Here is an 11,211-nt window from a genome sequence, read left to right on the forward strand (position 1 = left end):
TGAAATATTGGCTTTGATCTAAAGATCAGTTGGTTAGTACAGTTCGTGCAGGCAAGAAGTGATTTCTCCATCCCTCTCTTTTTATTTACTCCTCTGAAAAGCTGCTTCTGCAGTTCTGAATAAAACCTCTTCTTGAAGCAGAGAAGAGTAATGACAAAAATTAATGCAAGCAATTTCTGGGAGCTGCCTTCCCATTTAAAGACGATCAATATGGCTGATTTTTTATTTTTACTTTTTTGAAATTTTCAAAGAGTGAACATGTAAAACAAACAAACAAACAAAACACTTGCCTTGTCCGTCATTGTTTCATGGGAAAAAAAGGCATCTGTATTCAGTAAGCTTAATTATTTGTGCACCTTTCTGATCCCATCTGCTTACTTGCTTTCAGAGTTTTTATTGTCTCAAACTTTCATTTTTATTTCAATACGTCCATTGTTTTAAATAGTATTGCTTTATCACTAAAGAAGTGTGAGTAGAATTTTTGATCAAGTAGTGCTGATGATCAAGGGCGTGTAACTAAGAATGTGTATGCGTGTAAGTGGTGCATAGTAAAGTGGTGGTTGAGCCAAGATAGTAATATTCCTCTACTACTAGGAGCAAAATGCTTTCTTATAAGTACCTAATGCAGAGGTACCCAACCTTGACAACTTTAAGACTTGTGGAATTCAGCCCACAGAATTCCTCAGCCAGCCATGCTTAAAGTTGCAAAGATTTGACACCTCTGACCTGAAGCATGTTTGAGAAACATCATATAAGCTTGTTGTGATTTCTTGGTAGCCACTTTATCCTTTGGAATAGTGCTCCTATCCAAAATCCACGTTGATCCTGTTGTTATTTAGCTTTTAAAAATGGTTCTTTCACCAGCTTTTCAGTAAAAAAATGTGTGCACCCATATTGATATTAGTGTTTTATTCAATGGTTATATATGGTTGTATCTTCACTAATATTATAATATAGATTAATATTAATTAATTAATAATTAAAAGTAATTAATTAATAAAAATAATATAGATATGGCCATTACTGTGTTTTCCATCTGTGTAATGTTTAATGCTGAAGATTATTTAAAGTTCTACATAATACAATAATACAATAATTCAAAGTTCATTTTTATTAGTCAGTCAAGAACCCAGGGGGGATTTTAACAAGTAGATTGATGGGAATCTGGATTCTGCTGGAAAAATCCAGCAGCTGCCCTGAGTCTTCGGAGAGGGCGGCATATAAATTAAATTAAATTAAATTAAATTAAATTAAATTAAATTAAATTAAATTAAATTAAATTAAATTAAATTAAATTAAATTAAATTAAATTAAATTAAATTAAATTAAATTAAATAATTAAATTAAATTAAATTAAATTAAATTAAATTAAATTAAATTAAATTAAATTAAATTAAATTAAATTAAATTAAATTAAATTAAATTAAATTAAATTAAATTAAATTAAATTAAATCCTTTAAATGTACAGTCCCCAATCTTCCCAGCTCTACGGACTGGCAGGAGTGTTGGCAACTGGGAGGAGGGAATGGTTTTGAACATGCACCCATCAATTGTACAAATGGAGCTTTGTGTGCTCCCCCACCACTTGTGTGGCCTGGTTCACAATGGGCCGCAGATCAGCACTGGTCCATTGACCGGGGGTTGGGGACCCCTCCTTTAAATGAAGAAGGAATCAAATCACAATAGTCAGCTCAGAACAGAAACAGTATAGCACTGTTAAAAGTATAGTGATCAATGGAATGGAATAGAATGGAATGGAATGGAATGAGAAGGGAAGGGAAGGGAAGGGAAGGGAAGGGAAGGGAAGGGAAGGGAAGGGAAGGAAAGGAAAGGAAAGGAAAGGAAAGGAAAGGAAAGGAAAGGAAAGGAAAGGAAAGGAAAGGAAAGGAAAGGAAAGGAAAGGAAAGGTCAAACATTTCATGACCTTATGCTGTAATGAAAACAAACAAACAAAAAAAATCTAGTCCTTTTGTAGGTCCATCCCATGTAGAATTGGTCAAGCAATCCAGGATGGAATGATCAAGGGGTTATCCAGACTACAGCACACAGTAACCAATTGAAAAGGAAATATTTTCATTCAATGAAATACAGCACATCACTCTTTTGCTTTAGAAGTCAGAACACATTATGGGTAGAGGTTAATTCATTGTGAATAGAAGCAGGTTTTGAGGATGACACCCTTCACTCATCTCCTTTTCAAGAAATGAGTTCTATTAATTCCAGGGCAAGAAAGACATGTTCAATTAGTCAGGAGAGGTTTCAGCATTGTTGAGGTATCCTTATGTGGACTTAATGTGCAAACATATCAGGCATTTCTTGACAATGTTACTCAAAATCTATAATAGTGAATTAAATAACATACAGTGGTACCTCAGTATTTGACTGCTTGAAAACTCATCACATTTGGTACTCAACACATTTTGATGCAAAAATATTATCCTGGTACTTGACGTGATACAAAAGGAAGTGGGGGGAAAGCTGCAGAAGGAAGACAGGAAATTGGCCATGGTCTGAAAGTTGCTGGCATAGGAAAAGGGAGAGATAAGAAGTCCTTCCTGGCCAAAACAAAGGTCATGTGTAAGTCACATGGTTTGTTTGGGACTCATCCTTTTGAGAACTCATCACATCTCCTGGAATCAATTAAGGACAAGTACCCAGGTACCACTGTACTCATAATGTCTTCCCCTTTGCAGATATGTACATTTAGGGTACTCAGGTTGCTATGATATCCATTATAATAAAACTGGTGAGGACAGGAGGAATAGCCAAGTGCTTAACCTGTGAGCTTGAATCAATTACTGGAGGCATTAATCTGATGCAAAGGGATTCTTTTCTAGGTCATGAAAATCTCTGGTAATTGAAGAACTAAACATAGACCTCCCTCTTCTTTATATATCTAATGATTGGAAGGCGTATGGATAGAGCAGACTTCTTTTAATATCAGAAGGAATGTGACTAGAAAGGGCAGGAAAGTTAGCATGTTGCTTTCTGATATGGGGCATTGACTTCAATTGATTGGGCTAGGAAAACATATGGCTGATTCCACTATAGAAAGAGTTCACATTCAGATTGAGTCAGTCACTGTTGAGCATGAAAATTAATAGCTGTGGTCCTAATTAATTCAGCAACAAGTGTCTTGCCTCTTTCCCTCTAAGCCAGTGTTTCTCAACCTTGGAAGCTTGAAGATGGGTGGACTTCAACTCCCAGAAACCCCCAGCCAGTGCTGCTGGCTGGGGGATTCTGGGAGTTGAAGTCCACCCATCTTCAAGTTTCCAAGGTTGAGAAACACTGCTCTAAGCATTCTTAGAGAACCTTCTGTTCTAATTAGCAGATCTTACTGACTTGTTAGCTGCTGTGGGAACTTGTACAATTTACTTCTATTAAATCCAAATGGATAATGCTTGGCATAATTTAACTTGATTTCAGTTATATAGAAGCAGCATATTTTATATTCCTAGTAGCATAGTTCATAAAAAAAAAACAATGCTACTTAAAATAAAAATATAATATTTGAGTTAAGAATTTGTTATGTAAAACTCAAAGGTAAAACAAAAGAAAATATTACATTAAGTACACCGCATCTTGTTAAGTACATTAATTTACAGTTAAGTAACATTCTTGCAGGTAACAAGATTGAATAGATTGCTACTACTGAATAGATATCAACTATGACAAATGTTCTTGTCATGAACAAGTTCAGCAGCTGGGTAAAAGATCATGCAAACAAAATGAGTCAATGTAAAATGCATACTTTATAGAAACATCTAAAATCAAATTTATGAATTTACCAGCCAACAATCTAACCTAATTTTCATAATAAGTTGTTCTATTGAATATTCTGTTATGTGTTATGAATATGTTAACCTCTGATAAAGAAATGACTATTGGTTCCCTGTTAAGGTCACTAAGTAGAATGAGTGTGTCTTCATTTTCTAAATATCTTAAGTACAAATAAACTATCATAAAGATCAAGTCAAAGTTATAGGATTCCTATAGATTAAAGTTTTAATTTGTTATTCTTTCCACATTTCATTTCATACATTTATACAGAGAGAGAGAGAGAGAGACACACACAGAGAGAAAGACAGAGAGAGAGAGAGAGAGAGAGAGACAGAGAGACAGAGACAGAGTCAGACAGACAGACAGATAGACAGACAGACAGAGACAGAGAGAAAGACAGAGAGAGAGAGAGAGATTGTGTATCCTGTTATTTATTAAATTTTTGGATTAAAAACAAAAATAATTTTCCCTTTTAGTTTTTTTTATGCATATGTATATTTAAATCAACATGCTTAAATAGCATCCAGAATTGATAAAGCTAAAAAAAAATATTTGAAAGTGATTCACATGGATTGCATTTAATTAGAACTTCCTTCTAGAAAGTTTTCATTTTCATGTCTAATTTTATAGATTTGTATGTGTACGTCTTCACATGTACGCACATATGCACATGCAATAATGATTTGTTTCAATCAATTCTCTCATTTCAAGGATGAGGCTGGGATGAAAAGAATAAAGCTCCTTACAAATTAGTAAAATATAGTAACTATAATCCATCCCATAAAATGAAGCCGTTATGCTTAGAACTGCAATCTTCAAAGGCAATACCATCCTGTGTGCCATTTATTTCACACATCAGTTTCATTGTAGAAAGATATCTAGGGTGGTAAACTCATGCTCAAGGTTCTACAGAAAGGCACATTGAACAATCTTTTGCAAGATATATGGGCAGGCTCCAGAGTTGCAGAAGGCTTCCTGCTATGGTCAGTCACCTTCAACATATGAGGATGGTATTGGGTCAGAGAAAGCTAGTTTGTTTTTGCTTTGTACCGCAAACTGTATATTCGACCTTTTCTAAAGTGCTAAAAAGGTCAATTCTCAATATCTGCTAAGTCATGAAAGAACATATCTAAGTAGATAAGTATCTATGAAAATAGAGTTGATTATAAAAATGTCCAGAATCTCACTGGCTAAGTGTTTTGGTTTTTTTTTTAAATTTGATTTATATGCCGCCCTTCTCCGAAGACTCAGGGTGGCTTACAATGCGCTAAGCAATAGCCTTCATTCCTTTGTATATTTATACAAAGTCAGCTTATTGCCCCCACAACTGGGTCCTCAATTTACCTACCTTAGAAAGGATGGAAGGCTGAGTCAACCTTGAGCCTTGGTGACATTCGAACCTGCAGTAATTGCAGGCAGCTGGTCTTAATAACCAGCTTAATAACAGGGTGCCTTAGACCACTGTACTACCAAGGCTCTTAAACTTGCACTGCCAATTTTATTCTCAAAACAATAATTCTATCATGTGGCATGGACTGATGGAGAACAACAAACAAATCATCATCTATTTAAGGTTCGATGGCTGAAAAATCTGGATTTTTCCCAATCCTAACCCAAAACCTAATTATTATTCCATGAATATTGAAATAGTATTGAAATTGATGTTCAACAATCTGGTATCCTCCAGATGTGTTGGACTAAATTCTTAGAACTGCTACCTGGTATAAAGTTCCTTGCTTCATTCATCCATTTGGAATGTTTTTCTTCAGCTTTCTATTATTATACAAAGATTTGATTTAATCATGCAAAGAATGCTCTAATAAAGACGTTATCTGACATGCTGCCACAACTTAATGTAATCTTCACTTGGCATGTTAAAATGGAACTCTGCATACATTAGCCTATAGATAGAAAAAAATTAGCATACAGGTGTATACCAAAACAATAGCAGTGATTACCCTCATCAAAAGGCTTTGTTTAAAATAAACCTACAATATTTGCAAAAAATTTGACTTGTAATAGATTACAGAACATTCAACGGATTTGATTTTTTTATGCAACAATGTTTGGCATTAGCATGCAAGAAAATGTGTGCTTAGCAGGATTATATTTTCTCCAGTGAATGTTATCCAAGTCAGAATGTATTAGAATAGCTTTATTCATATGACTTTTTCACTATTCAAACTGAGAATAAGGTAATTTGAAAATAATTCTCATGCAAGTAAACCTTTAGTCAAACTATTCTATTTGTGCAGAAGATGTTATTGAAGCAAAAAAAATGAAAACAGAATGTTCACAACACTTAAAAAGTATTTGCAATTTGTAAAATTTAAAAGTATTTTGACTTGAATATTGAAAGGCTTTCCACAGCTGTGTGTACAAATATGTAGTAGATACTGATTCCTACAAATGTATTTGGGAGGCAGGAAAATTTATTTCACCACATGAACAGAATTTCTTATTTATGCTTAGAAACTTGCTATGTATCTTTTCTAGCAAACCAACTCAGTTTTTTAAAAAGTGTGGAATGTATTTCTTGTGTTTTGGTTAAAGCAGACAAAAATAAAATAGGTAAATTTGCCTCTGCTGTCACTGCACGCAGAAATGTTGAGAGATAAAGGTTAATTATTCAATTATTTGTCTGTCCCTTTGTTCTGTGTGTTTCACAATGATTAATTGTATTCTGTTTCTTTTTATTAGCAGAGACTAGTGATGTAGACCTAGATACTCTAAAGGCAAACTCTCAGGGATTTATTGGATGCCTCTCTTCAGTGCAGTTCAATCATGTTGCTCCTTTGAAGGCTGCAGTCCACTATCCCAGTTCAGCTCCAGTCATTGTTAAAGGCCATTTCATGGAATCCAACTGTGGGACATTAACAGGAGCTGATACAACATCAAGTGAAACAACCCATTCATTTGCAGGTACCAAGCATAAGGCTTTCATTAATTTTATTCTCTGAAAAAGAATACTTGAACTTGTTTCAGAAAGTCAGTCATTTTTTTTATGTGCCAAAAGTGCATATATGGTAAGCTTTTCTACAAATCCTCAATTTTTGTCATTTCTTATCTTGTATGCATATGAATGTATGTTTTTCAAATATACCATGTAGTTTCCAAGCCAATCATTCATTCCTTGTTAATAGCTTTGTAGTAATCTTTTAATGTGTGTGTTCCTATTTTATAATTCTATGTTATAGCTAACACCTACAGTAATAGATATAGTAGCCTTTGTTGGATATGTGGATTTAAATGCAGATATATTGAGATTCCTGTTCTCTGTCTCTGTATTTTTCTTTTTGTTTCTGGCACAGATCACTCAGGACCAAGGGATGAAGGAGAACCATTAGCTAATGTAATAAGGAGTGATTCTGCAATTATTGGGGGTAAGAGCAACTGTAATTGCATTGTATGTACCATTTTAAATATTTAAATCTAAGTGCTAAAGCTGAGCACCCAAATAACAGAATAAGTTTCTGCATTGTTAACTTGTTTAACATTGTATACATGTTTTAGAAGCTGATGGAATTAGATTGGATAGTCACAAATGGTTATATGTCTTCAGACATGTGTTCAAGCTGCAGTGGAAATATAGATCCAATTTTTCCTCAAAGTCTCTCAATGGTTCACAGTATTGATTTAAAAAGAAATGCTTTATAAGTGCTTCATTTTCTTCAAACGTTTAAGTACATGTTTGTTTATTTTTAAAATCATCCTTCTAGTAATCCTATATTTGCAATAGTGGTTTGAGTTTTTGTTGGAAACACTGACTCACTGAGAATATGTCTGTTACAATCAACCCCCAAAATCTGTCTACTAAATGTATATATACAGTAGATGCATACCCAAACAATTCCAAAGACCTTTATGGGACTTGGGACTTTGCAATATAATTTTTATTTTTTGCAGCAGCAATGTCAGATAGTGCTTTTGCTATCTTTCAGATTGTTTGAAATTGTATCATCTTATTTACTGTATGTACTGATTTTCTATGTAAAACCATACTGATGGCATTTCAATACAGTATCGGAAGACTAGAATATATTATGTAGCAACACTTCAAGATTCTTATTCTTGTTTCTTTATATTTGGCTAAAACACTTAAGATGGTATACTTTGGCAGCTTTCCCTTCAGTTGCCCTTTAGGTACAACCTAAGATTGAATTATTTGGAGTTTAATACATCCCTAACTCTGCAAAACTATAAGAAAGGCTGAGCGCCAAAGAATTGAGGCCTTTGAACTATGGTGCTGGAGAAGACTCCTGTGATTCCCTTGGTCTGCAAGGCAAACAAACAAGTCAGTGCTAGAGGAGATCAACCCTGACTGCTCTGTAGAAGGCCAGATCCTGAGTTGAAACTCAAATACTTTGGCCACCTAATGAGAAGGAAGGACTCACTAGAGAAGAGCCTAATGCTGGGAACGATTGAGGGCAAAAGAAGAAAGGGACGACAGAGAACGTGGTAGCTGGATGGAGTCACCTCCATGATGGTGGCTGGATGAAGCAGGCATGAGCTTAAATGGACTCCAGAGGATGGTAGAGGACAGGAAGGCCTGGAGGAACATTGTCCATGGGGTCACAATGGGTCAGACACAACTTCGCAAGTAACAACAAACTCTGCAAGCTTTTAGTAAGGCAAATACTCAAAATATAACTTCAAAAAGCTTTATTTATACAAGATTGCAACCTTCAACTCCCAATTACAAAAAGAACAAGACAGTAAGTTCATAATGCACAGGAATTTTCCATTCGAAAAGGATTCAATTTTAGAAGAATGTCACCTGAAGACTAGAGATGGACTGTATTTGTTATTCATATCATCTATTGCTAGCAGTTTTGTCGAATAAGTATCCTATTAGTAGGCATACTTCAGGAAATATGCACTAGTGGAAAAAAGACAAAAGTAGGTCATGAAGACTCTTTAGAGTGAAGATAATAACTCATGGAGTATTACTGGATTATGTTGGTGATACTCCTTTGTAACATTATCTCAGTGCCAGATGCTATTATGGTAAGGTTAGTGGGTTATATAATTCATACAATACATTTCTACAATGACATTATTGTGCTAGTGAAAAGATTTTTTTCCTGTAGTTACAATAAGATGTAATTAAGCCTTAGTGATATCTGTTTATGCTAAATGAAGATTCTACCGTGCCCAGAAAGCTTTTATCACCAATGTTCATAAAGCTGCCACCTGTCCTGTTTTCTCTTCTAGTATAAGCTGGGGTACAACTATACACATGTCCAATTAAAGAATAAACAATAGTAATTGTACTCCAGCTGTACTCACTTCTATGTCCACGTATTGATGATTTCAATATTAATTGATTACTTGTTCATTCTCATTATGGCGTTTGCCTCCAACACACATACATAAATCAGTAGGTTCTGAAATAATGAAAGTTTGTCCATCTATAATTTAATAACAGCAAGAACAAAGAAACATAATCAATTTTAGACCGTAAGTATATTATGTAATATAAAAGCATAAGTTGCTAATGGGCACTATAAAATGTTAATTCATAACATTTTTAATTATGTCATAGTAATGAGATTGGTACCTGTATAAATTTAATAAATCTATATCTTACCAGAACTCTCATTATCCTGACTTTTAACTGGGTGAAACACTGCATCAAAGGGAAATGATTTTTGAAACTAAGTACTTTGAATGGGCTAACCTACTGAATGTGTGAAAAATCCAAGACCCATGACTTCCAAAGAAATGAAAGTTGGGGAAGTTGTGGCTATTTCAGTGCTACTGGTTGCTGCTGTGCTGCTTTTATGGTCATGAGATCTTTATTTTCAACATTCTGTGACAATTTCCAAGTCAATCTTGCAATCCTTTGCTACCTCTCCCACTCAGAAACAACCATTTATGTACCTACTGGAAAGGGGAGGGGAGTGAAAGGAAGGGAAGGGAAGGGGGAAGAAAGGGAGGAAGGCAATTTCTGATACTCCCTGCCAGCTTCTCAAAATGAAACTCAATGGGGGAAGCTGGTAGCTCCTGCTCCCACTGTTCTCCCTATGTCATTCTGCTTCTCTGTTTATGTAAGGAAATATCTTTTAAATGATGAACCAATGGGGAAGAGGTTTTCTAGTAAGTACAGTAAATAAAATCTACAGAAAATCTGGATCAATTCTTATCATATGGTTAAACATATTTTCTTCTAATATCCATATTATAATAAGTTCCTGCACAGTTTCCTCCATATAAATCTCATATTTAAATGGTTTGCAGTTCCAACATAACTTAGCCCAATGGTTTGTAGTTGCATTATAACTTAATCCAAATGTGGAATAAATATTGTTTGGAAACTTCCCTGATTAATGCTGATATTTACTCAATGTTCCCAAATACATAGTTTTAATGAATTCTTTTTGGTGGAGTCAAGTAGATGGCAATGGATTTCATTTTGATGTGTTTTACAGTAAAGGAAATCTACAACAGATTTCTTTTAGATAACTACCTAAAAGAAGCTTTAAAAAATTACACATACATAAATGTGACCTTAAAATGATGTTTGTGTTTTGCTATGGAAACTTTTGCTCTTCTGAATAGAAGATAATATTTGTAGCTCAGGCTTGAACTATGGAGTCCTTGGTGCTCTCTGAGCTGGTTTTTTTTTTCTTTCTTGCAAACATTGCATTACCAAACTAGATAACATCATCAGTGCCAACATCATCATTAGTCTTGCAATGTATTCTAGGATATTCTTACATGAAGATAGCAACACATTCTCTAGTGTAAAGGGCTATAAGGATCATTATAATTATGCCAGGTTTTTTGATATGTTACAAAATATACTTTGTTATTTTCTTTTCTCTCTCCAGGTGTGATCGCTGTAGTGATATTCATTCCACTTTGCATTGTGGCCATTGCTGTACGGATTTATAAAAAGAAAAATGTATATAAAAAGAAGGAGGTGAAGGGATCAGAAAATGAGGATAGTGCAGAGACTGTCCTGAAAAATGAGATCAACGTGCAAAATACAATCAATGAAAATCAAAAGGAGTATTTCTTCTGATTTGCTTTTCTGGTCTAGTTTAATAAGAATAAAAGACAGTCTGACTTATTTGCTAATCAAGTTCTCAACTGGAAGAAAGAAACTGTTGCATTCAAAAGAACATGCAAAATAGATTGGAAATCTATTAAACGGCATATGTTCAGTCTTGGTGTTTGCTATGGCAAGCCTCTTTAAATGACATGCATTCCTTAGCTATTATAACATAGATGCATTTTATGTAAGAGTGAATTAGATATTGTAACCAAACCCGTTGTTGATAGTTTTCAGCCCTTCTGCTGTGACTTTCTAAACTGGAACTTGATACGTATCATGAGTTTTGAATGGGGAAAAAAGGTCATTTGTTTTCTTCCTTTCAGTCCATCCTTCCAAGAGATTTATTTTTAAAGCAATTTTATTTAAATAT

The 11,211-nt window shown here is 34.4% G+C and overlaps 1 protein-coding gene across 2 annotated transcripts in view; it reads left to right on the forward strand.

The window, feature by feature from the left end:
* The window catches only part of CNTNAP4 (contactin associated protein family member 4), a 243,585-nt gene extending 232,632 nt beyond the window's left edge, over positions 1–10,953 (forward strand). Inside the window, exons 22-24 of one of the 2 annotated variants that reach the window (XM_034410059.3) lie at positions 6,482–6,703; positions 7,093–7,164; positions 10,615–10,953. In XM_034410059.3, the coding sequence (XP_034265950.2) occupies positions 6,482–6,703; positions 7,093–7,164; positions 10,615–10,808 (488 nt within the window). In that variant the 3' untranslated portion in view covers positions 10,809–10,953. The remainder of the gene's footprint in view (positions 1–6,481; positions 6,704–7,092; positions 7,165–10,614) is intronic. The other variant, XM_034410060.3, reaches the window with a different exon arrangement.
* Positions 10,954–11,211: the final 258 nt, after the last annotated feature.

This window comes from Pantherophis guttatus, chromosome 2, assembly GCF_059756535.1.
Source record: "Pantherophis guttatus breed Tessera chromosome 2, ASM5975653v1, whole genome shotgun sequence".
Lineage (NCBI taxonomy): Eukaryota > Metazoa > Chordata > Lepidosauria > Squamata > Colubridae > Pantherophis > Pantherophis guttatus.